Genomic DNA, 25,021 nt, shown 5'->3' with positions numbered 1-25,021 from the left:
CAGGAGGCTGAGACAGGAAAACTGCTTGAACCCAGGAAGTGGAGGTTGCAGTGAGCCAAGATCATGCCCCTGCACTCCAGCCTGGGTGACAGAGCAAGACTGCGTCTCAGAAAAACAAAAACAAACAACAACAACAACAACAAAAAACAGCTAGGAGGTGACAATAACTCACATGTCAATATGTGGAAATAAAGTTGTAATAATGAGGATAATGTAATAATGAGAGTAATGACTAAATTTTCGGCTTTACAGAAAATCAAATAATGAAAACTAAGGGGAAGAAGCCTTTAGTTGATCCAGAATTTAATGAGGGCAGCGTGGAGAAGTAGGAGATACAGCTACTCAAATAGATTCCAGTCCACTTCCCCTCCTTAAGATTGTGTCAATTATGCCCGTGAGCCTGGGTCTCTTGGCCTGTAAAATGGACTCATAACGACCCGCCCCCAGGAAGACAGAACCTGCCTGTCCACTTTCTGAACTTTTCATCCCCAGTATCGACGTCCAGAGGCCTGAATGAGTAAACGTTCCAGGAGATGGAGCAGCCTCCGGAGGCTCGCTTTGGGCAGCTCAGATTTACCCGGAAGCCGACGCCACCTGGCCAGAGGTGGGGCTCCGGCAACCAGAAGGGGGCCCTGGGTATGACCGGTCAGTGCCACCCGGCGGGGGAGACACCATCTCCCCGCCCAGTCTTCCAGACTGACTCCGTCATCAATAATTCATTAAGAACCTCCTCTCCATTGGCTGACGCCTTCAGCCCTCCCTGGCAGAGATCCAATCAGGAAGGACCTGAGAGAGCGCTTGTGAATAGTGAGCGAGCGCGCGTGACGTAGCGGCCGAAGATTGGCTGTGGCAGCACAAGGCGGGGCCGGGTTCGGGCGGCGGCCGGCGCCGCTAGGGCGGCTCAGTGCGAGCCGGGTAGGGTCGAACCCGGAGCAGGGTGCCACCCGAGCGTGGACTGGCGGGCAGGATGTTCAGCTGGATGGGGCGGCAGGCGGGCGGGCGCGAACGCGCGGGCGGCGTTGACGCTGTGCAGACGGTGACGGGCGGGCTACGCTCGCTCTACCTGCGCAAGGTGCTGCCGTTGGAGGAGGCGTACCGCTTCCACGAATTCCACTCGCCTGCGCTGGAGGACGCCGACTTCGAGAACAAGCCCATGATCCTGCTGGTGGGTCAGTACAGCACCGGCAAGACCACCTTCATCAGGTACGGCCGCCGCCGCTCGCCCGGCTCCCGCCCCGCTCCGCCCTCCCCAGGTGTGCGCAGCGGTCGGCCGCCTCCCGCTGCTGCCCCTCCCCGCCGGCGCGACCTCGGGGACCCCTCCCGGAGCTCGGCGCCCGTTGCCCTCGGCCCCGCCCCTGCTCGCCGGCCCCGCGCGCTGGAGGGTCCCGCGAACCCGCGCCCTGCGCCCTCCGAGACCTCCTTCCTTGCGGTTCGGAAGGCGTTGCTCCCGCTGGCCGTGTCCCGTCACCCTGGCCAGAGGGTCCAAGGGAGGGAGGGGGCGCGAGCCATAATCAGCATCTTCTTGACGAGGGAGTGACGCCTAGGAATGGAAATGGGGGGAAAGGCGTGGAGTATCCGAATGGGCTACAGAGTCCTAGTTGGAGAGTTTGTTCAACTATTCATTTGTTCAACTATTTCTTGAACAAATGAATGGCAGCAGGAGAGGGTATAGCCCTGGTCCCCTTCCCTTGAGGTCTTTACGTGCCACCCCACAGTGTTGTGGGGAGGAGATAAAGAGGCCACCTTCGTTCTATTTGTGCACAGGTTCCGTTCGTGCACAGCCTTTAGCTGGCCATAGGAAGTGAGCTACGTGTAGCAGCCGCACCAGCCTGTGGAACTAAGGGGGAGTGTCATATTACTATTAGTTTCCATTTCTTAGGCGGGTCATCCCCTCCTCGCTCACCCTTGACAACTGAAAATATTTGTCATGCTTACGGTGTTTCTGAAAGCACACAATCACTGTGCATGCCCTGTGGTTCAAATCATATAGTTTTATCAGAAGTGACTTTTGCTGGGAAATAATTTAGACGGAAACAGATTGCTTTGTTAATCACCTGTTTTATTTCTAAAGCAACCAGCATATTTAGACTCACTTTTTTTGGTAAGAACTTGTTTTTCCGACTTAAGCCGTGTGTCAGTTGAAACCAAGCGCTGATCATTTAAGGTTTTGGTCCAGGGTGTTGGAAATTGTAACAATCTCTTCATCATTTGATGTTCAACAGGTGTTCAGAAAACTGCATCTATATTTGGATACATGCCATTTCTGTTAAGTAGCGACCTCTTTTTCTCCACTCCAGTGACCTAAATAGTTCCTACAAATAGAGTAGCTGTCACTACAGGAAATATGTTAAATCCAGGCCTCCAGATACACTGCGAATGAATTCCTCAAAACAAATATAGTGTGTATTGAAATGACGTTCTAGACAATTAAACTGAGTGTGAAGGAAGACCCAAAGAAAGTAATTTCAAAATTGTTTTATTTGGTGCTTAAGAACAAGACAAAAATAGAATTAAATATGTCACCCAAACACTCAAAATGAACCATAGCTGTATTACAGTAACTGGCATCTTGAAAGATAACAAACAAATGTCACATTTAAGGTCTCAGTTAGTTTTCAGGTACTTGAGATAATAGTGTTATGGCCAAGTGGTACAAGAATGGGAAGTGGTACTGTTGAAACATACAAAGAAGAAGGGCATATTTTTGTAGTTTAGTCGTGGCATGTCCTCGCACCCTAGGCATTTCCTCCTGTTTGTCTGTGCTGTGAGATCCTTGTGCCCAGCTGTCATCAGGGAGCACCTGCTAGATGCTGTGCCAACCTGGAGATAATACAGCCCTCTCTCTGCTCCCATAGACTGGATAGCTAGCCAGCCTGATTATCAACTCACAGGAAGATGAACACAACTCACAGGAACATGAATTTATCTTTTGTATTTTTCCAGATTTCTATCTCATTATATTCTCACTCTTCTGTCTGTTTCATTATTTGGAGAAATTTGTGGAATAAGCAAGCACAGTTTTATGAAGGGTTCTGAGATTTGATGCCTGGCAGCTACCTCATCCAAACTGGCCACCTCTCAGTATGTGCTGGAGCTGTGGGCCACCCTAGGGTGAGGGAAGAATCACCTTAGTAGGAAGTCATTTGTTCTTGAGGCTTTCCTCGAGCTAAGTGGCTTTGTTGTTAGGCGATGTACACAAGGTAGACCAATGAGGTTAGAAGAAAATCAGTGTGGGCAGGAAGCTTGGTGAGGCCACAGGAGACCTGAATTGCTTTTCAGATTGGAGCTAGGAGGAAGTGATTTAGCACCCGGGAGGAAATCCCCAAACGAAAGGGCAGCTACCCTGGAGACTTGTGCACTTGGAATTAAATATTGCCCCAGACACTCAAAATGAACTGTGGATTCCTCTTGAGCGGAAGGGTTGGCCCAGGGTGCTGAGCATCCTGGATCCTGCCTTAGTTAGAGCCTGGTTAGTGGTCTGGGTTGTTTGCTTCTAGCGACTGGGCACTAGAAGCTCCTACTTGGCTGTAGGGTATACCTAATCTACATAGCCATAGATTCTTATCTCCCTGGCTTCCTGCACATTCCAAGAGGTCACTGATGACACAGAACCTGTGCTGACCTGGTGGGAAGCTTCTCTTATTGCTATTGGCTCTTCTACCTTTGACTGGCAATGACGAATTGGCCAGAGAAGGAGGGGAGATGGGCACGGGGAGAAGTAACCATGTCATCTTAGACTCTGTACTAGCCGAGGACGCGTGGATATGGAGCTCAGCCAGGCTTGTGTCCAAAACTTGAGGAAAACAGATTTCAAAGATTCCTCCAGAAAATCCCTGGGCCCAGGTGCTGTGAAGGAAGACATTTCCACTGAAAAAGTATGAAGTCCATTTGAAATGAATTCGAACTACACTTTTTTTTTTTTTGAGACAGAGTTTTGCTTTTGTTGCTCAGGCTGGAGTGCCATGGCACAATCTTGGCTCACGGCAACCTCCCCCTCCCAGGTTCAAGAGATTCTCCTGCCTCAGCCTCCCGAGTAGCTGGGATTACAGGCATGAGCCACCACACCCGGCTAATTTTGTATTTTTAGTAGAGATGGGGTTTTTCCATGTTGGTCAGGCTGGTATCGAACTCCCAACCTCAGGTGATCTGGGTTGTTTGCTTCTAGCGATTGGGCAATAAAAGACGCCCGCCTTGGCCTCCCAACATGCTGGGATTACAGGCGTGAGCCACCGCACCCGGCCCCAAACTACACATTTTTAAGAGCTCCACTTTCTCCCTTCCTATGCTCTGTCCCCTCTCCCCAGAAAACTTATTCTAATGAGGAAAAAAGAGGGAAGTCACTCAAGAAACTATATAGGCTTTAAAAGGGCAGAGAGCAGGGAAATAAGGCAAGAAAAGAAATAAAAGACTCCCAGGCTTGAGAGAAAAAAGTAAAACTCTTTGCAGATGACATGATCTTCTGTGTAGAGAATCCTAAGAAACCACTTAAAAACTATTAGAACAATGGAGGAAACCATAGTTCAACAAATGGTGCTAGGACAACTGGATAGCCACATGCAAACGAAACAGAGAATGACTGTTAGTGGGCATGGGGTTTCACTTTGATGTGATGAAAATGTTCGGAAATTGGATAATGATACTGGTTGCACAACTTTGTGAGTATACTAAAAACCAGAGGGCACCCTGTAAACGAATAAATTTTCTGGCATGTGAATTATATCTCAATAAAAAACAAAACAATTCAGTCTTTCAACACTCAGTGTCCTATGATTTATTTAATTTTCATGATTCTGCAACTAGCACCAGCCAAGTCATTTCTGTATGTATGTGTAATAATTTAAAATAGAAATGGATGCCAGAAAGAAAACAAAGTAGAAATAAGCTAAAAGAACCCAAGGGCAAAGGAACTAAAGAGTAAAGATGAGGGGCCAGGTGCGGTGGCTCACACCTGTAGTCCTAACACTTTAGGAGGCTGAGGCAGGTGGATTGCTTGAGCTCAGGAGTTCAAGACCACCCTAGGCAACATAGTGAGACCCCCCCCCATCTCTACAAAAATTTAAAAAAAAAAAGGAGTAAAGATGAGGGAAAAGGGAGTGAAAGTAACCATCCCACAATCCCTATATGTTTCCACTAGTAATCTTGTCAGTGTATAAACATGTTCATTGTTCATAACACTCAAGTTGGTAAAATCAAAGTATGATAAAAATTTTTAATAAAATGCTTGATACCATAATTGTGTTTAAAAACTTTAAATATTAACATTTAACTATAGTGTTAAATAGGGAGAAAAAGGGGCAGGGGTACACGTGCAAGGATGCAGACAAGGTTTATGGGTGGTATGAAGGATCAAGAAGCTGGAGTGGGCTGAGAGGGTGAAAATGCCTTGGACATTAAAAAGCCTTTTAAGGTATGATTAGAACAAGAACAAGAATCAGGAAGTGATCAGCCCACTGCTTGGACTCTTGCTGCAATATTAACAGAAAGCAGAACTACTCAGCTTCCTCCTTGTCCTCAAAGAAAATGCCCCAGAGATGGCAGAAGGGAGCCCAGCTGTGTTCAAGAGGGGAATAAAACCAACAGACTGAGGAACTCTCCTAGGGCCTGCCACAGGCGAGGCTCAGGAAATCTCTGGCGGACACATGGATGAAAGAACTTGCAGTTCTGCTCAAAGAACTGTATTTGGTGACTTTTAAGAAATTGTGAAGAATATGAAAAGTATTGGAAAACTGGAAGCAGGCAGATGTTCTCATTTTCAAAAAAGAGGGGAAATGGATTCTGAATAGGAACAAAGGCCTACTTCATTCCCTTGATAAGTTTCCAGACTCAGTAATTAAGGAAAAGGGAAGTGAAGGCATTCACTAATAGGCAGCCTGGTTTGTCTTTTTTTTAAAAAATAAAATCTCACACAGAAAAACTATGGGTCCTATTTAGTGGTTCTCCCACTCATCCAGGTACTGGGGATCCTGAAAATCAATCTTCTGTCCCAAATACTCTACCCTTTACAGATCTCTCTAAAATATTGAGATATTTTATTTTTCTAGAAAATTAGACTATATTTTTAATATACAATATAAGATCACACCTACGGATGCTAGTGTTCGTTTATTCAAATGATATTGATTTCAGGGTTGGGGCCAGCCATCACAGAAAAGAGTCAACAGGCCACAGCTCTGAGTGACAAGGGCTGTGACACTAGAAACACAGGGTGGCTGGGGCATAGGAGGGTCCCCTCATTCAGGCTTGCGGGTTGGAAAAGAAGGCCTCCCTGAGATTGCAACCTAAAAGCTGAGCCCTGAGGAATGAGCAGAGAATTAGCTGCCCAAAGAGGGCCAGGGAGTGAGGGTGGGGAGGTGTCAGCCATGAGGCCCCAGTTTCTGGGGTAACTGGGGAGTAGAGCCATTCACTGAGATGGGGATCCAAGAAGAGGAAGGATGGAGCCTAATGATAAGTTTAGATTTAGACCTGTCATGTTTGAGTGGACACTAAGATGGCGATGTCCATGAGGGTGAGACATGGGTCTGGAGCTCAGGGGGACATCTGGGCTGGTCTGTTGACTTGGGAGTGTCAGCATTTAGTAGCCAACATCTGGGAAACAGAAGTCCTTGCACAGGACTCTAAGTGAGAGGAAGCAGAGCTTGTGGAGACCCTGGGGAGAAAGTACCAAAGAGGTGGGTAATTGCCTGGGAGGGTAGTGGCTCAGCGCCGTCTCAGAGCTCTTTAGGTTGCAAGTGACAGAAATCCAACCAAAGATAGCTTAGATAAAAAGATAACGTTTTCATGAAACCCATCAGACCAGGATGTGCCAGCTTCAGGCTTTCGAGGACTGCAGGAGACACACCAGGACTCTGTCGGCTCTGCAGCCCTCCTCATGTTGGGTTCCTTCTCAGGGGCGGGCAGGTGGCCACCTCCATTTCCAGCCTCGAGTTCTGCTGACTCAGCAGCCCCAGTAAAAGTCTCAGGCTTGAATCTCATTGGTTTGACCCTGGCCATATGCCCATCCCTGAACCAATCCCTAGGGGCAGGGGAATGCCATGTGGGGAGTGGGGAGGTCAGCCCCAACCACGTGGCCTGAGAGCTGGGGAAGGCAGCTCCTGAGGATGCTGCTACCAAGAAAAAAGGGAATGCGATGATGACCCCCACAAAAGCCAGGGAGAGAGGTGGTGGTCAGTAGTGTCAGATGCTTCCAGGAAAAGGACTGAAGCAGAACCAGTGCATTAGCCTTTAGGAGCCAGGTGACCTTACCAAAAGGTATGCCTGTGAGTGGTGGTGAAGGAAGCCAGATGGCGCGGGTTGAGGAATGAGTGGGATGTGAGACGTCAAATTCTCAGCAGCTGGGCCTGGGGGAAGGAGGCCTGGGCACAGGCATCACGGGGGTTTGGGTAAAGACGAGCACAACCTCAACAGAATGAAAAGTGGATGGAAGGGAAGCCGTAGAGAGGGAGCAGCTGGCATCTCAGAAAACACAGAGGAGACAAGACTTGGAGCAAAAGCCCTGAAGAGCAGGGCAGGGAACTGCAGGGCAAGCGAGGGGGTGGGGGGCGAGGGTGGGCGGGGATGCACTGGCAGCTGCAGTCCAAGCAGGGAGGCACTGCAGGCCAGCAACTGGGCCAGTCGTCACATCATCCACCTGACAAGCAGCAATGGAGTACTTGGAGAAAGATAGGAGGGAAAGGCTTTTTTCATCCTGACGTTATCTTCCCTAACTCAAATTCAGAAGCTGTCTTATAAAAGGTGTTCTTACTTTTCTTTTTTCTTTTTTTTTTTTTTTGAGACGGAGTCTCACTCTGTCGCCCGGGCTGGAGTGCAGTGGCAGGATCTCAGCTCACTGCAAGCTCCGCCTCCCGGGTTTACGCCATTCTCCTGCCTCAGCCTCCCAAGTAGCTGTGACTACAGGCGCCCGCCACCTCGCCCGGCTAGTTTTTTGTATTTTTTAGTAGAGACGGGGTTTCACCGTGTTAGCCAGGATGGTCTCGATCTCCTGACCTCGTGATCCGCTCGTCTCGGCCTCCCAAGGTGCTGGGATTACAGGCTTGAGCCACCGCGCCCAGCCCAGTATACTTTTCAAAACCTCACACCAGAAGGCCGTGGTTCTTTCTACACGTGGCGATGCATCAGAATCAGTTGGAGGCCTTTTGACATGGATTCCAGGGCCCCACCTCAGACCTCCTGAGTTGAAATCTCGGTGGGTCAGCCTCTAAAATCTGTTTTTGTTTTTCTAAACCATCTCTCACAGTAATTCTTATGCACCCTCCCCTAGGAAACATTTGGGAACCATTGTTAGATGAAGTTTCAGTTAACGGAGGAATGGAAGAGGGTTAGCCTCAACCCAGAAAAGGGAGGCTGACTTTGCTGAACCTTCCATCTGTTCCAAACTCCATCTGTTAACATTTCTCTCAGTGACTTAGAAGAAGACATAGAAGTCGTGCTCACAAAACTGAGGATTATATAAATATAATTTAATAAATGGGATTCCTTTTTGCTTAATATGATATGATGAGCATTTTCTTATGTCATTATATAGTCTTCAGAAATAACTTCAATGACTGCATCACAATCTGTAGTACAGGTTGGAACATTTACGTTGTTTCTGTTTTTATGCTGTTACAGGTAATGTTGCAATGAACTAAACATTTTTGGCCATAAATCTTTATATTTCTATTTTTTTTCTTAGAATAGCCTAAACATAAATTAGTGCCTCAAAAAATATAGATAACAGGCTGGGCGCAGCAGCTCACACCTGTAATCCCAGCACTTTGGGAGGCCAAGGTAGACAAATCACTTGACTCCAGGAGTTCGAGATCAGCCCGGGCAACATGGTGAACCCCATCTCTACAAAAAATACAAGACTTAGCTGGACATGGTGGTACACGCCTGTAGTCCCAGTTACCTGGGAGGCTGAGGTGGGAGGATCACTTGAGCCCAGGTGGTTGACGCTGCAGTGAGCCGAGATTGCACCACTGAACTCCGGTCTGGGCAACTGAGTGAGGCCTTGTCTCAAAAATATATGTATGTATATATTTTTTTCAGATTTATATATATTCCTAAATCTATGTATCTATCTTTTTTTAGGAAAGTTATTCCAAATTAGACTCCCACCAGAAATATGAGGATCAGTAATTCACCAAACTGCCAGTAAAACTAATTACAATGAATTTGATAGGAAAAAAAAATTTTTTTAGATAGGATCTTGCTCTGTTGCCCAGGCTGGAGTGTAGTGATGCCATCATAGCTCACTGCAGCCTCAAACTCCTGGGCTCAAGCAATCCTTCCACCTTAGCCTCTGGAGTAGCTGGGACTACAGGTACATTGCACCACCACACCCAGCCAATTTTTTAATTTTTTGTGGAGATGGGATCTCACTGTACTGTCTAGGCTGATCTCAAACTCCTGGGATCAAGCGATCCTCACGCCTCGGCCTCCCAAAGTCCAAAGTGCTGGGATTATAGTTGTGAACCATGGGGCACTCAGTCAGGACAGAATTGTTTTAATTGGCTTATTTCTTACTAGTGATGTTGAACTTATAAAATATATAGTGGTCTGTATTACTTTGTGAATTGTCTGTGAACTTTGTCCAATTTTCATTTGAAGTATTGGTCTTGTTCTTATAAATAAATTTAAATGTTTTTCGCAATAACAGATATCAATCCTTTGTCACAACTGTAAAAGTGTTTTTCCAGTTTAAAATTTGCCTTGTAATTTTTGTAATAATTTTTCTATGCAGATATATTTAATATTTGTGATCAAATCTAATAATTTTTCCTCTTTTATCATATCTTTTATTTTTTGGTTAGAAAATCCTTGTTTATCTTAAGACTCAGGAAATTTTCACTCATATTCTTTTTCTTTTTGAGACAGTCTCACTCTGTCACCCAGGCTGGAGTGCAATAGCACGACCTCGGCTCACTGCAACCTCCACCTTCCAGTTCAAGTGATTCTCATGCCTCAGCCTCCCAAGTAGCTGGGATTATAGGCCTGAGCCACCATGCCCAGCTAATTTTTGTATTTTTTAGTAGAGACAGGGTTTTGCCTTGTTAACCAGGGTGGTCTTGAACTCCTGACCTCAAATGATCTGCCCGCTTTGGCTTCCCAAAGGGCTGGGATTCCAGGCGTGAGCCACTGTGCCCTGCCTATTTTTAAAATAAGATTACTTTTAAATATTTATCTTTTTAACCCATCTGGAAGTAAAATCTGTCTCATTTATATTTGTTGTGGGTTTTTTTTTTTTGTCTTTTGTCATTTTCTAACACTATTATTAAATAATTCTACCTTTTTCTGCTGTCATATGAGGCTTCCTCATATGCTAAGTTATTAAATACTATATTGGGTCTGTTAGGACCTTTGTCTCTTGTTATTCTGTATGTAAATTCTTATGCCAGCGCCATACCGTCCTAAATATTGTCACTTTGAAATACTTTTTAATAATTTTAGCTCAAGACCCTTCTGCGCTCATTACTTTTTATTTTCCAAATGCTATCAGTTCTCATTTTCCATCATTCTTTGAGAAGAACTTCCTTAGTTAGGTTCTTCAAAACAAACAAACAAAAAATTCCCACTGGGACCTATTTGTACTGGAACTGCATTCTGTCTCTAAGTTACATTTTTGTATTTGCTCTTCCCAAGCGGCAGCTCACCATTGCTTGAATGGTGACCTTCTTGGAAAAGTCATTGATTTACTCATACAGGTCCTATGGAGCGCTTATTAATGTATTAGGTATTTTGTGCCCAGTTGCTCTTGTGAATGGGCTTTTTATTTCTCTTATTTTTTTGGCGGGATATTGCTGATATGTAAGGAAGCTACTGAGTTGTGCATTTTTGTTTTATATCTGGTCATTTGACTCAAGAAGTTATTCTGACAGCTTGTCAGTAGATTCTCTTAGGTTTTCTAGATCGATAACTGTGTCAGTTACCTTCATGATTACTTTGTCTCCCCTTCTGTTCCATATTTCATAATACCAGGAAGTAGGCATTCATATCAAGCTTCTAATCTTAATGGTATTGATTGCCTTTGTTATTTCACCTTAAGAGATCATGTCAGCTGGTGGCTTCTTATCTATAAATTAATTGCATTAAGAAATTATATATTACTAATTTTGAAAGGATTTCATTTAAATGATTCTATTTGGAGAAAAAAATTAAATGGATATAGAGTTTGTTAGATGCCTTTTAGCCTTTTCCTTTAACTTATGTTCTGTGGAATGCAATTGTGGGAGATTATTCATAAGTGTTCAAAGAAAATAAAAGCGTTCCATAGTCAAGTAACTTTGGGATATGCTGTGTTCCATAACCTCCTCGTGATAATTTACAGTGCTTCCAGATCAAAGAGTTTACAACCTAGTCTGTTGTCAGATTCCTAAATTACAAGTCACAACGTCAAAAACACTCAACAAATATTCATTACATGAGTGAAAGACTGGAAGAACAAATAGGACTGGAAGAACAAATAGGACTGGAAGAAACTGATTTGATTCCAGTAAACTTGCCTTCCCTTTCTTTCACCCTCCTCCCAAAACAGCATGGAAGGTGGAGTGGAGCAACTTACAGGTAATGGCAGTAGGTAGACAGCAGTGTGCTTTCAAGCACATCTCATCCCTGAGGAGTACTAATCCCATCCATAGCTGCAAAAATCGCCTGAGATGCGAAAGGTTTTACCCAACAAATTCTAGTTTCTTGGTTCAATGACCTAATGTCCATTCCTTTAGTAGGCACAGCAGTTTCAAAGGTGACATCATCTGAACAAACAGTCCTGGTGATAATATGTCAATGATTTAACTAAAGGAAAAATGAAAGTAAAACTTAGTTTTCACATTTAAAATGTAAGTGAGGCTGGTGTGGTGGCTCACATCTGTAATCCCAGCACTTTGGAAGGCTGAAGCGGGCAGATCACCTGAGGTCAGGAGTTCGAGACCAGCCTGGACAACATGGTGAAATACAAAATTACAAAATTACTACTAAAAATACAAAAATTAGCCCAGCATGGTGGCGGACACCTGTAATCCCAGCTACTCGGGAGGCTGAGGCAGGAGAATCGCTTGAACACAGGCGGCAGAGGTTGCAGTGAGCCGAGATCATGCCACTGCACTCCAGCCTGGGTCATAGAGCAAGACTTCGTGTCAAAGAAAAGAAAAGTAAGTGAAGATCAGCCTAACTTAGTTTTTCAGTAATTCAAAGGAGACTTTTTTAAGTAGATGAGATGTTTGTTCAGGGATGTTTATCTCAGCATTATTTATAACAACAAAAAATGGGAAGCTATTTAAATGCCTAACAGTTAGAAAATGACAAAATAAATGGATACATATTCAACTTAGAATAGTATGCAGCCATTAAAAATCTTGTCTTCAAAGAATTTTTAATGGTATGAGGAAAAACTAATGGTGAAAAATCAAGATGCAAAATTGTTTAACTTTAATCTTTTATAAAGGAAAATTACATTTACTGAAAAATGACAGGATGGAAATACATCAAAATGTTAAAAGTAGTCATTACCCGGTATTAATGTGGTCTCCTGTAAGCTGTTTAACTTGCCATAAGCAGTTTTCTCCTCTATAAACTAGGGATAAAAATACCTGCTCCCATGGCAGTGAGGATGAAATAAGCTGAACGTGTGAAATGCATTTTAAACTGTACAGTGCGGTTTCAGAGTAACCTGTCATTTGTTAGTATCTAGAAGCAGTGGTAGTGCAGGTCGTACTGTTTTGCTAGGAAATATTTATATATCTTGGCCTATCTTATAAGACTTTAGAAGTAATAAATTCTTGATTCTCCCACTTCTTTTCCTGGTGTGAAACACGAGGGTAGACTGAACAATAGAAACTGCTCTTTTTTCTTTTCTTTTTTTTTTTTTTTAAGGTGGAGTCTCACTTTGTCACCTAGTCTGGAATGAGGTGGTTTGATTTTTTGGCTCACTGCAACCTCTGCCTCCCAGGTTCAAGCGATTCTCCTGCCTCATCCTCCCAAGTAGCTAGAATTACAGGCACACACCACCATGCCCAGCTAATTTTTGTGTTTTTAGTAGAGATGGGGTTTCACCACGTTGGTGGCTTTGAACTCCTGACCTCAGGTGACCCGCCTGCCTTGGCCTCTCAAAGTGCTGGGATTACAGGTGTGAGCCAACATGCCCGGCCAGAAACTGCTCTTAAAACATCTTTCCAGGCTCAAATCAAATCAGAGTAGAAGGACCAACCCTTCCTTTTCATCTCTCTCCCAGTGAAATAGTCAAGTAAGTATTATCAAGAAAAATACATTACATGAAACTTTCCAACACTTATTTTAAAAATGTTTCAGGCAATAGCAATGAATTGAACCCCCAAACTCCATGCACAGATGCCAGGGTATGCACAAACATATTTTAACATCCCGTTTATCATCATCATCACACAAACCATATTTTTTTTCTTTTCTTTTTTTTTTTTTTTGAGACGGAGTCTTGCTCTGTCGCCCAGGCTGGAGTGCAGTGGCATGATCTCGGCTCACTGCAAGCTCTGCCTCCCGGGTTCACGCCATTCTCCTGCCTCAGCCACCCAAGTAGCTGGGACTACAGGCGCCTGCCACCACGCCCGGCTAATTTTATTTTTATATTTTTAGTAGAGACGGGGTTTCACCTTGTTAACCAGGATGGTCTCGATCTCCTGACCTTGTGATCCGCCAGCCTCGGCCTCCCAAAGTGCTGGGATAACAGGCGTGATCCACGGCACCCAGCCCACACAAACCATTTCTTTAGATTTGGCTTGAGAATTGAAAAATAATGCTCATACAACACTGAAAATATATGTGCCGTATTGTTTTTAAAATCTTACATTTGTGTATTTGTTATGATTCATAGGACACATTCCTGTAAACATTCCCAGTGGAACCCATTGGCCTCTCAGGCTCTGATTTAGGGTGGGTGGTGTCCTCATAGGACTAGTAAGAAATCCTTCCTCTTAATAAACCACTTAACCCATTTGAGCCTTAGTTTCCTCATCTGTAAAATAGGGATAGAAATAGTACCTGCCCATAAGGTAGTTAGGATGAAATGAGACTATTCACGTAACGACTTTAGCACATAACGAGTCCTCAAACATTAGGTATATTTCTTTAAAGTGTAGTGTTTGCCCACTACTCCAGGCACTAGTGCGACAGTCAAAATCCAGATAATGCAGGATGAATATCCAGGGGAATCAAAGTTTGGATATTGTGCCACTTAGATTTGTTTGGTTTTTATTCATTCTTAAGCTCATCGTTGAGAAGATGGTGCTTGGACATGTTGAGAGTATCTCTGTTTTCAATATCTTGAGAGTTTTTTTCTTCCCCTTGTCATAAATGGCATTCACTTCTATGAAGTTAGAAAAAAAAAATTCTAGCCTAAGCAATGAAAAAAAGAAGATACCATCCATATATACTCTTGCATCAAAGTGGCTCTGTGAGCTTAGGCTGAGTGCTGCCAGCCGGGGTGCCCCAGAGCCACTTGGATGAGTCTGAACTGGGGACCTCATTGGACCAAGATAAGGGGATGTCAGGTCTCCCATCCACCCCATCATCCCTTCCGCCCAGCTGCTTGGAATCCAAATGTCTCTACCTTTTTATGTGGATGGCTTGGCTGGAGAACCTTGGAGCAATCACTGCTGGAATTGGCAGGCCTCTCTGAGAACACAGGAAAGGGGGAGCAAAGTGGAGCCAAGGACAAAAATCAAGTCTCCAAAGCACAGGATGCCTGTAGAGCGGCTAATCAGCTCTGAATCACAGTGGTCTTCCTGTGTCCTCTTGTTCCTTTGAATTGTTGTTATTGCAGGTAACACTGGAGTCCCTGAAACTCGTAGCTTTGGGAAAGCCTCTGAGGCACTCCCGCCGTGCGATATGTCTAACACAGTTGATCCGGCTGTCCCGTGTGGCTGTGTGATTGACCCATTTATGCGCATTGCACCTCAGCATCAGCTCAGACTCTTCCCTTCCAGCTTGCTGTGTGTGGATCCATCACTTCATTCTCCCTTTTTCCATGTCAGATACTTGGTGTCTTGGTTGTTCTGAGTTCCCTCCCTGCACTGACACGTACTTGCCTACCCAGTAGTGTGACATAAATGAATCTGAGTTTCTGCAGTCCCCCAGTGAAAAATCTTCTTCAGGGCAATCAGCTTAGAGTGTCATATGTCAACTCAGGGATCTGCCAGGTCCTGCTTAGAACACCAGGGAGCTGGGGACAGTGTGGGACCCCAGGGTGATGGTGCTGTGCCTGATGTAAGAGCTGAAGCCTGGGGCCAGGAGAAAAGGGCTGCAGGTCCTGGGTCCTGTGTCGCCACCCTGTGAGTTTGACCAGCAACAGGCCATCCATGTTCCTGCGCTAACCCTTAGTCTTGTCACTTGTAAAGATAAGAGCCTGAATCAAATCATTCCTACCAGACTCCAGGTTTCTAGAGTACTGAGTATATAGACCATGCCCTGCAGGAAATGACAGCCCAAGAGAGGAGAGGAAACAAGCCCTCAAATAACACCAGCACGAGCTGTTAGAGGTCAACTCCACAAGACCCCCATTTGAGTTTATTTTTTACTTATTTATTTAGAGACAGGGTTTCACTCTGTCACCTAGGCTGGAGTGCAGTGACGTGATCACAGCTCACTGCAGCTTCGACCTCCCTGGGCTCAAGCAATTCTCCCACCCCAGCCTCTTAAATAGCTGGGACTGTAGGTACACGCCACCACACCTGGCTAATTTTTGTATGTTTTGTAGAGATGGGATTTCTCCATGTTGCCCAGGCTAGTGTTGAACTCCTATGCCAAGTGATCCTCCCACTGCAGCCTCCCAAAATGCTGGGATTACAGGCACGAGCCACCACTCCCAGCAAGACCCCTATTTTAAAGGCTTCTAATATATAGTGTCAAATTGCATTTTAGTGAAGTTAGACCAACTTATTCCCCCACCAACATATATAAGGGTGTTTATCTCACAGGACCCTTGCCAGCATTGATGATTCTGAGTTTTTAAAAATGTGTTAATATGCTGTGTCTTTACTGGTATTTCTTTGATAGTGAAATTTAACATTGAATGTTAACTTTGTATTATCTGTGGGAGAAAGTATCACCAAACAAGTTGATAATGCAAGCAAGCTTTGTAACAGTAATTCTTCCTAATTCTAGTTCTTCCTCCGTGTCTGAGATCCAGAGATTGATTTACCAAGGTCACAGTCAAAGGGGTCACCTTCAACTTCAAATTATTTCACATTTGAAGCACAATTTAGAAATAATTTATTGTTAAAGTTCTGTCCGATAGGGTCGCTACTTAGGAAACTCTGGTTTAGGAGTTTCTTACTTAGGAAACATCTGCTCTTCTTTAAACAATTTTGTCATTTATATTTTTCCTTGAAACTCCTGTTATTTCGAAAGTAGTGGGATTTGCTGTACTCGTATAGAAATGAAACATCAGAAAGTAATTCAGGCATTCCTCGACAGTGATGTCTGACTTCAGCACCTGTGCTGTGTGAGTGATTGTCCAGCTGGGGACTCACTGCTTAAATACGGTATCCGTATGCTCACCTCCCTGGCCTGGAATCTGGAGGGCCTCCTCCTGGCCGGGCTTGGTGAAGGTGCCGAGAAGGGCCCGTGTTGCCGCGAGCCACCCAAGGTGGAGCTCCACACCGAGCTCTTCCCCAAAAAGTACACGCTGCAGTTCCCATCTGGTTCATCCCTTTAATCAGTATGCATGACCTTTTGTAGGCTGTCTTGGCCAGCCCACCATTGCTGTTAGCACTGATTCTGGAGCAAAGTGCCTGTCAAGCTTCAAACCCACTCCCGCACCTCACATTTTCGTGAATTGCGAACTGTGTGTGCTGCGGGGAGCCGGGCGACACTGGCTGCTGTTCTCCCAAGCCCCTCCCTCCCTAGCAGTCTCCCCTCCCTCGGTCTCTCCTACCAGCCTCCAGACATGGCCTCATCCAGGCCACAGGGCATAAAAATCCAACTGGACGTGAGGGGAGGCAAGAGTGTGATCTGGCTTTGAATTCCAGCCTCGCTGTTGAATAACTTCACACCTGAGATCCCAGAGGGGCTGTGAAACCTAAATTCCACATTCCCGTGGGTATATGGAGTCCACGTGCTCTGGATACACTTCACAGAGGCTGGAGTTTCACAGGGTGGGCCATCCCTCACAGTCACTTTCACCAGTATTGCTCAGATTTGTGTGGAATGTGTACGAATTGATCAACATGAATATTTCTAGGCTATTAGGGACAGAAAGGTTTTGATTGAGAAACTTTTGAAGATGTTTGAAAAATTAAATCTGAACACATTTTGAAACGGTAGCACCTCCTGAGCCCAGCTTTCCTCCAGGGCGAGTAGGGATTGCTGGCCCTTGTTGTCAGGGTGGCCAGAGGACCATGCAGGGGGACTGTGTGGAGAGCTGTTCCCCTCACCTGAGAGGAAATGGGGATCCTCATGCCTCATGCCCAGTGCCACCCCCTGAGATGAGGCCCTGCACTTTGCTTTGCTCTTCACCCCTGAGCAAACCAGTAGCTCAAGGCCATTTCTGAAGATAGTGCAAGCTCTAGAGTCCGACTGCTTGCATTCCACTTCCACTCAAACATCCACTGTGTGACCTTGGGCAAGCCGCTTGGCCTCTCTGATACCCCATTTTCCCACCTGTAAATAAAACGCGGATAATGTTATCATCCACCTCACAGCGTGAAGTGAAACAATATAGAAGGCTTGGTGCTGCACCAGGATTATAGCGAGCACCAGTAAAGGCCGCGTGCTATTAGCAGATTCTTTCTCTAAATTTAGAGATAAAATAGATCATCAGATAGATTTACTCTAAATTTAGGAGACATATTTTAATGGTGTATCTATTCCGGGGTGCCACAACTTCACAGGAACATAGAAACTTTGAATGAAGTTAAAACTAGCAGTGACATCAATTAAAGGTTTAGAATATAGCCCGTTAAGGTTGCTAAACAATTTCAATTTTAGGCCAGGCATGGTGGCTCATGCCTGTAATCCCAGCACTTTGGGAGGCCAAGGTGAGTGGATGGCTTGAGCCCAGGCATTCAAGACCAGCCTGGGCAACATGGTGAAACCCTATTTCTACAAAAAGTTAGCTAGGCATGGTGGTGTGTGTCTGTAGTCCCCGCTACTTGGGAGGCTGAGGTAGGAGGATTGTTGGAGCCTGGGAGGTTGAGGCAGCAGTGAGCTGAGATTGCAGCACTGCACTCCAGCCAGCCTGGGCAACAGAGCAAGACCCTGTCTCAAAAAAAAAAAAATCAGTTATATTTCCGTAGAAAACGTAGGTCTAAATGGTGGATTAATTTCTCATTCTTTTAAAGGTGGGAAAATTGTGTTTGGCTTTTGATAGAATTCAGCACTTTCTCTCTTTCCCTGGAAATAGTCACAGATTGTGGGCTTACATGGGAATCAGTCAGAACTTTTTAGAAACAAATAAATAGTTTAGGACCAAATAGATTGTTAGTCGCAGGAATGGGGAGCTGCAGAAGGCCATGCAGGTTTTTTCCCTTGAGCCCCTTCAAGGCTTATAAGGCAAAGATCACCCTCCTGGCATGGTTGGGACATGGGTCTGCCCTCATCATCTCAGACACCTTGCACGGCCCATAAACAAGTCATTGTAGTACACGTGCTGAGCACCACACTGGCAGCAGGCACAGGGTACCCAGGGACCACAGAAGAGGTGTCCCCACATGCAGATCAGGGAGGCTCCCCTAAGGGATGTGAGCCTGAGCAGAGCTTCCAGGATGCCCAGGAGCCAGCGTGGTACACTTCTCTTGGGGTAGCGTCTGTTGCATCAACAGAAATGCAAATGAGGATCACTGTGCTTTTCTTAGAGGTTATGTTTCTACGTTTTTAAATGATTATGTAAAGAAAATGGTAATAGCAGGCAGCTTTCTGGTCTCTTACTTTGTGACAAGATGCTAAACTTTCTTTTCTTCTTCCCTCTCCCAGATACCTACTGGAGCAGGATTTCCCAGGCATGAGGATTGGTCCGGAGCCCACCACTGACTCCTTCATCGCCGTGATGTATGGAGAGACTGAGGGCAGCACCCCAGGGAATGCTTTAGTCGTGGACCCCAAAAAGCCATTTAGAAAGCTCAGTCGCTTTGGAAACGCTTTCCTGAATCGGTAAGGACCAACAAGCTGCCATCTTCGGTCAGGCTGTTGAAACCTTTTCTTTGAATTATTGCCACTTACATATAAAGATTCAAAAACAGAAGAACAGAGACTGTCTGCTCTAGAAGTCATAGAAAATATGTTTATCATATTAAGATATTTGAAAGACTATCATAGGAAATGATCATTTATGCCTATTCTGGGTAACTTGACAGGGTAGAGCTAATGCTCAGGATTGGACATTATAAGGCTGCACAGGGCCAGGTGCATGGCTCGTGCCTGTAATCCAGCACTTTGGGAGGCCGAGGTGAAAGGATTGTTCGAAGCCAGGAGTTTGAGACCAGCTTGGACAACAAAATGTGACCCTGTCTCTGCAAAAATTTTAAAAAGTTAAAAAATAAAAAGGCTATACAGTATAAGGAAAAAATTTCTAAGGATTTGAGCTGCACAGAAATGGATTAGGCTGCCTTGTGAGGCAGTGAGCTCCCTGTCACCGGCAATGTTAAGCGCTGGCGAGATGGACACTTCTCAGGCATGGTGCGCTGGGCTTCTGCAGTCAGAGAGCTTAGCCCAGAGCCTAAGCTTCACCTGACACTTGGGTTTTATCTGCTGACTCCAGGACAGGCTCCCCCACCTCCCTGGCTGACCCTTTTGCTTCTCACTCCCAGCTTTGAGCTGTTGCCTTATTTATCAGAGCAGGGCCAGGGAAACAGAGTGAAAAACATGAAAAGCTGTTTCTTACGTTGTTTTTTTTTTTTTTGGAGATGGAGTCTCGCTCTGTCTCCCAGGCTGGAGTGCAGTGGCATGATCTCGGCTCACTGCAACCTCCGCCTCCTGGGTTCAAGCAATTCTCCTGCCTCAGCCTCCCGAGTAGCTGGGATTACAGGCGCCCGCCACCACACCCAGCTAATTTTCATATTTTTAGTAGAGATGGGGTTTCACCATATTGACCAGGCTGGTCTCAAATTCCTGACCTCAGGTGATCCACCCACCTTGGCTTCCCAAAGTGCTGGGATTACAGGTGTGAGCTACTGCACCCAGCCTACATGGTCATTATTTTATAGATGTAAAGTTGTGGGATCACTGAGGTTCTCCTTACTTGGAGATGTGTTTTATTTGTACTCCTCCCATAACCTTTCATTAGAGTTCCCAGTGGAACTGAGGGCTGCTGGGGGTGGGGAGGACAGGCTGGCTGGTGCCCCTGGCTGCAGCTCTGCCCTTTCCCACTGGATCTGCCTTCCTTCCTCCCTCCTGCACCTCCTATTTGCTACCCCTAGCCTTTGTGTAATGCTTTTCTCTTTTTTCCTATCATCGCCCTCCCACCCCTCTATTTCCCTCTTTCCTGGGTCTAGCTTTCGTGTGACTGATTTGGGGGAGTGGGTTGTAGGAGGCACAGAGCTACAGAGGGTCATCCAAGCCTCTTTAGGGAGGGGAAGTAGGATTAGAGCTGACAGACCACATCTCCTTTCTAGAAGTTTTTAAAAATAGGAACGGATCCTCCCAGCTGGCTGCTGTCCTCCCAAAGGCTGAAGCACCTCATCTCACAGCTCCAGGGACACCATTCATGTGGCCTGAGGAATGAATGATGTGCTGGATGCTGTGCACTGGCTTGGCCAAGGGCCACCCAGGCCCCTCCGCAGGTGCCTTCTGTGGAAGTTGGAACTCTCCGGGGAGCTGAACTCTCCTTTAGGGGCTTTTTGATGCTCCTTTTGCAAATCAAAGAAAGTATCCAGGAAACTTGGCAATGGGATGAACAGAAATGTGCAGGTGATGTGGAAGGAGTCCCAGAGAAGTTCCATCTTATTACTGATGGTGATAGGAACACTGTCCAGGTGATTTTTTCCAACCTGCAGGGCTGACTTTTCTAGGAGGAGTTTACTCTTCAACTCCACAGCTGCCTTGGTTGGCACCAGAGTGTCTCACTGTGGGAGAGGAGGTTGAGCCCTGGGCGGGAGAACCCCAGAGGGTCAACTCTCCAGATCTCTCAGGACAGAGTGGCCCAGGGTGGAGGGGAAGTAGACCAGAAGGGGAGGCCCCAGAAAGTTCAAGGCACAGGATCTGTCTCTGTGGAAGGCTTCCCTGGGGTCCTCTGGTTTCATTGCCACTGCCCTTTGTCTAAGGCTTTTTTTGCCCAACAAAGGCTTAATGAAATAAGCCACTTTTTTCAGATTCCCACTTTGTGAAGTCCGTATTCACAAGGGAGAAACCAGGAAGAGTGGTTATTGGCTTGTTTTATTTTGGCAAATGATTTACTTTCCTAACAAAAAAAATTTTTGAGTACAGAAAAGAAGTGTTCAGGAATGATTTTGGATGGCAAAGCTCATGTCTCAGAATTTAAAACTTGCTGAAAATAATCCATGTCTTATAATAAAAGCAAGTGTCAATTGAATTCAGAATAACACATAGAAAAATAATAGCAAATAATTATATGGCATTTATGTGTCAGGTGCTGTTCTAGACTTGTATATTAGCTTTAAGTCCTCACAGAACCCCTGTGACATGGTGCTACTGTTATCCTGAATGTAGGGGGAGGAATTAAGGCATAAAGAGGTTACTTTAATTTCCAGGGGGTCACTTCACCAGTAAGATCAGTGCTGGGATTGAAACCCAGGCCAGCCAATGAATAGTACGATGTTTGGACTGGGAATCACTGCTCAGTGCCCCCTATTTAACTCGTAAGGCTGTCCCTAATATAGCCCTCCCGTAATGATGATGAAGACAGCAGTGATTATGTCCCCAGTCATCACTTACATCATTTCATGTACATTATTCTTTTGGGGTTGATAACAGACCATACTGTGGCCAGTCTACAAATGAGAAAGCAGAAAGCAAAGACATGACTTGCTCAGGGAGAGGCCATCAGGGAGAGACAGAGAGGGGATTGGAATCCAGGTTCCCCTTCTCCCCTGTCCTCCACCCGACACCTCTGCTCAGCACCAGCCAAGAGGAGTTTCTGTCCTTCTACCAAGTGTATGTCAGGCTGACATGTAAGGGACATGCCTCATGTAAACTCAGCTACCTGAGAGTAAACAGCCTGATTAAGTAGTATCCACAGGACAGCGCCACACAGCAGTTATTTAAGAAAGAGTCAATGAGGGCGTTCAAATGTGCGTACATAATTATAGCTTCCCTCTGGGAACAGCACAGGGTTAGCACTAGAGGCAAACCTGTTTTCACATAGCATACTTCCCTGGGAACTAGGTCAAAATGTAACACCAAGTAAAGAAAATTGCTTGTTTTCTGTGGAGAACTTTCTCTCCCAGGCAGCCACACCAGACTCTCCCTGCGACAGGTGACAGGTCGTCATTACCTGGCCTTCTCCTTAAGGAGTGCTGGCTTGGGCATCTGCCCCCAGCGGCGTCTTTAAAAGAGTTAAATACCAGGTGATACCTGGAGGGGGACAACACCCTCCACCATGAAGCAAAGCAGCAGAGGCTGAGTCTCAGCCTCCCAGGCTGGCATCTAAGGAGTGACAAGGGGGTCTATGGTGCATTTCTGAGAAATGAATATAAATTCCTAAAAAGGTATATAATAGAGAAATTCCATACTTGAACAATAAAAGGAGTTTAGTGTAGAACACAAAGAGTTCTATGGAAATGGCTGTAGGGGGACATTCTGAAACTCTAGCAGACTGCTGCGCTCAGGACGAATTCCTCAGCGGCCGTCTGGGAGCTGCTCTGGGGAGGTGCTTGTTGACGTTCCAGAGGTTGCTATCAGGAGGCAGTTGCCCCCCACAGAGGAGGAGACAGCCAAGGGCACCCAGAGCATTGGATTCTCGGAGATGCCGGGGTACTCGGGTCAGTTCAAGAAGTGCCAGGCATTCACTGGGATCTGACATTTCCCCCTGCAGTCTGCTTTTGAATTAAGATGTTATGTTATTTCTCAGTCTCCTTTTCTAAAAAATGGTAATGTATATATTTTCAAATTCAGCTAGCTACAGACATTTTTAGTCTGGGACCTAGTATTGTTTTAAATTGTTGTCTTCCGCAGAAGAAATTCTTAATCTCATGTACTTCGTCATTGCCTCTGTTTCATTCTGTGAAAAATAACTTGAATCAAGTTATTTTTCTGTGAAAAAGTCACGTTTTCTGTGAAAAATAACTTGAAACTTCCTTTTGAGCTGAAGGAGTGTGAACAGCCCTTCCAGGTCTCAGTCATTTATCTGGGCCTGATGATGGTGATGATAACCACTGTCTGGTGTTTGAATGGTGATTCCCCCATCATAAAACACACACAGATGTCTTACTGGGCTTGTACTCCATTTGTTACTTCTGTGTTTGTAATTAAGCGAGGCTTACTCAGTTTAGCTTTTGAGTTTTGATTTTTTTTTTTTTTTTTTGAGACGGAATTTCACTCTTGTCGCCCAGGCTGGAGTGCAGTGGCGCAGTCTTGGCTCACTGCAACCTCCGCCTCCCGGGTTGAAGTGATTCTCCTGCCTCAGCCTCCCGAGTAGCTGGAAATTACAGGTGTCCACCACCACGACTGGCTACCTTTTGTATTTTTGTAGAGATGGGGTTTCACCATGTTGGCAAGGCTGGTCTTGAATTCCTGACCTCAGGTGATCCACCTGCCTTGGCCTCCCAAAGTGCTGGGATTACAGGTATCAGCCACCGTGCCTGGCTGAACTTATACATACACACACACACACACACACACACACACACACACCCACACACGGTCTCACTCTGTTGCCCAGGCTGGAATGCAGAGGCACAATAACAGCTCACTGCAGCCCCGAATTCTGCTCCAGCGATCCTCCCAGCCTCCTGATTGCTGGGACTACAGGTGTGTACCACCGTGCCCAGCTAATTTTTGTATTTTTTGTAGGGACAAGGTTTTGCCATATTGGCCAGGCTGGTCTTGAATCCTGAGCCCAAGCAATCTACCCACCTTGGCCTCCCAGAGTGCTGGGATTACAGGCATGAGACACTACGCCCAGCCAAGTTTTGAATATTTCATAGTCACTATGTACCACTGAGAATTTTTAAAAACTGACTTACTAAAGTTCACAGCATCAGTCCAAGCACATGCTGCTTCCCCCAGCCAATTTAGCTGCAGAAATTAAGGATAACAGGCTCTTGCCAAGAATCACTCTTGATTCACCAGCAAAATAGTTTTTTTTTTTTTAATCTGAGGGAATAACTGAGTTGTCTTGTGCGTGTATGTTGTGGTTCATTTATCTATAATAAACTTGCTGAAGCTTTCCCTATTATTTTTTAACCTCAAGATTTGTTGGCCAGCCACGGTGGCTCATGCCTATAATCCCAGCACTTTGGGAGGCTGAGGCAGGCCGATCGCATGAGCCCAGGAGTTGTGAGACCCACCTGGGCAACATAGCAAGAGACCTTGTCTCTGAAAAAAAATTAAAAAAAAAAGGATTGTGGTAGTTCCCTGGGTGGTGGTTCTCTGGTCACTAAACCATTGTTCTTTTTTTTTGAGACAGAGTCTTGCTCTGTCACCTATGCTGGAGTGCAGTGTCGCAATCTTGGCTCACTGCAACCTCTGCCTCCCGGGTTCAAGCAATTCCCTGCCTCAGTCTCCCTAGTAGCTGTGATTACAGGTGCCCACCACCACACCCAGCTAATTTTTGTATTTTTAACAGAGACAGGGTTTCACCGTGTTGGCCAGGCTGATTTGAACTCCTGACCTCGTGATCCACCAGCCTTGGCCTCCCAAAGTGCTGGGATTACAGCGTGAGCCACTGCACCTAGCCTAAACCATTGTTCTTGACTGGCAGCTGCCTGTACATTTCTGGTCCTGACATTCCAGAAATGCCTTTCTCCCCGGGCTCAGGCAGACCTTCCTGGCTGGGCCATTGCATTGGGCTTTCCCCTGTGGCAGTCAGGAGGGGATTTATAAAAGTACATATTTAGGTTGAACCATATGAAATTGGCAGTCTTAAACCATCTTTAACCTTTAAAAATGGTAATTAGTTTCAATC

At 45.6% G+C, this 25,021-nt stretch overlaps 1 protein-coding gene across 1 annotated transcript in view; it reads left to right on the top strand.

Moving 5' to 3' along the window:
• Positions 1–805: 805 nt before the first annotated feature.
• EHD4 (EH domain containing 4) overlaps positions 806–25,021 on the top strand; it is a 72,921-nt gene continuing 48,705 nt past the window's right edge. The window contains exons 1-2 of the mRNA XM_033190508.1: positions 806–1,203; positions 18,916–19,092. Coding sequence (XP_033046399.1) covers positions 968–1,203; positions 18,916–19,092 — 413 coding nt within the window. The 5' untranslated portion in view covers positions 806–967. The remainder of the gene's footprint in view (positions 1,204–18,915; positions 19,093–25,021) is intronic.

This window comes from Trachypithecus francoisi, unplaced genomic scaffold (assembly GCF_009764315.1).
Source record: "Trachypithecus francoisi isolate TF-2019V2 unplaced genomic scaffold, Tfra_2.0 Lachesis_group3, whole genome shotgun sequence".
In the NCBI taxonomy this organism is placed as follows: domain Eukaryota; kingdom Metazoa; phylum Chordata; class Mammalia; order Primates; family Cercopithecidae; genus Trachypithecus; species Trachypithecus francoisi.
The sequence above is the reverse complement of the archived record's forward strand: the minus strand, read 5'-3'. Positions and strand labels throughout refer to the sequence as shown.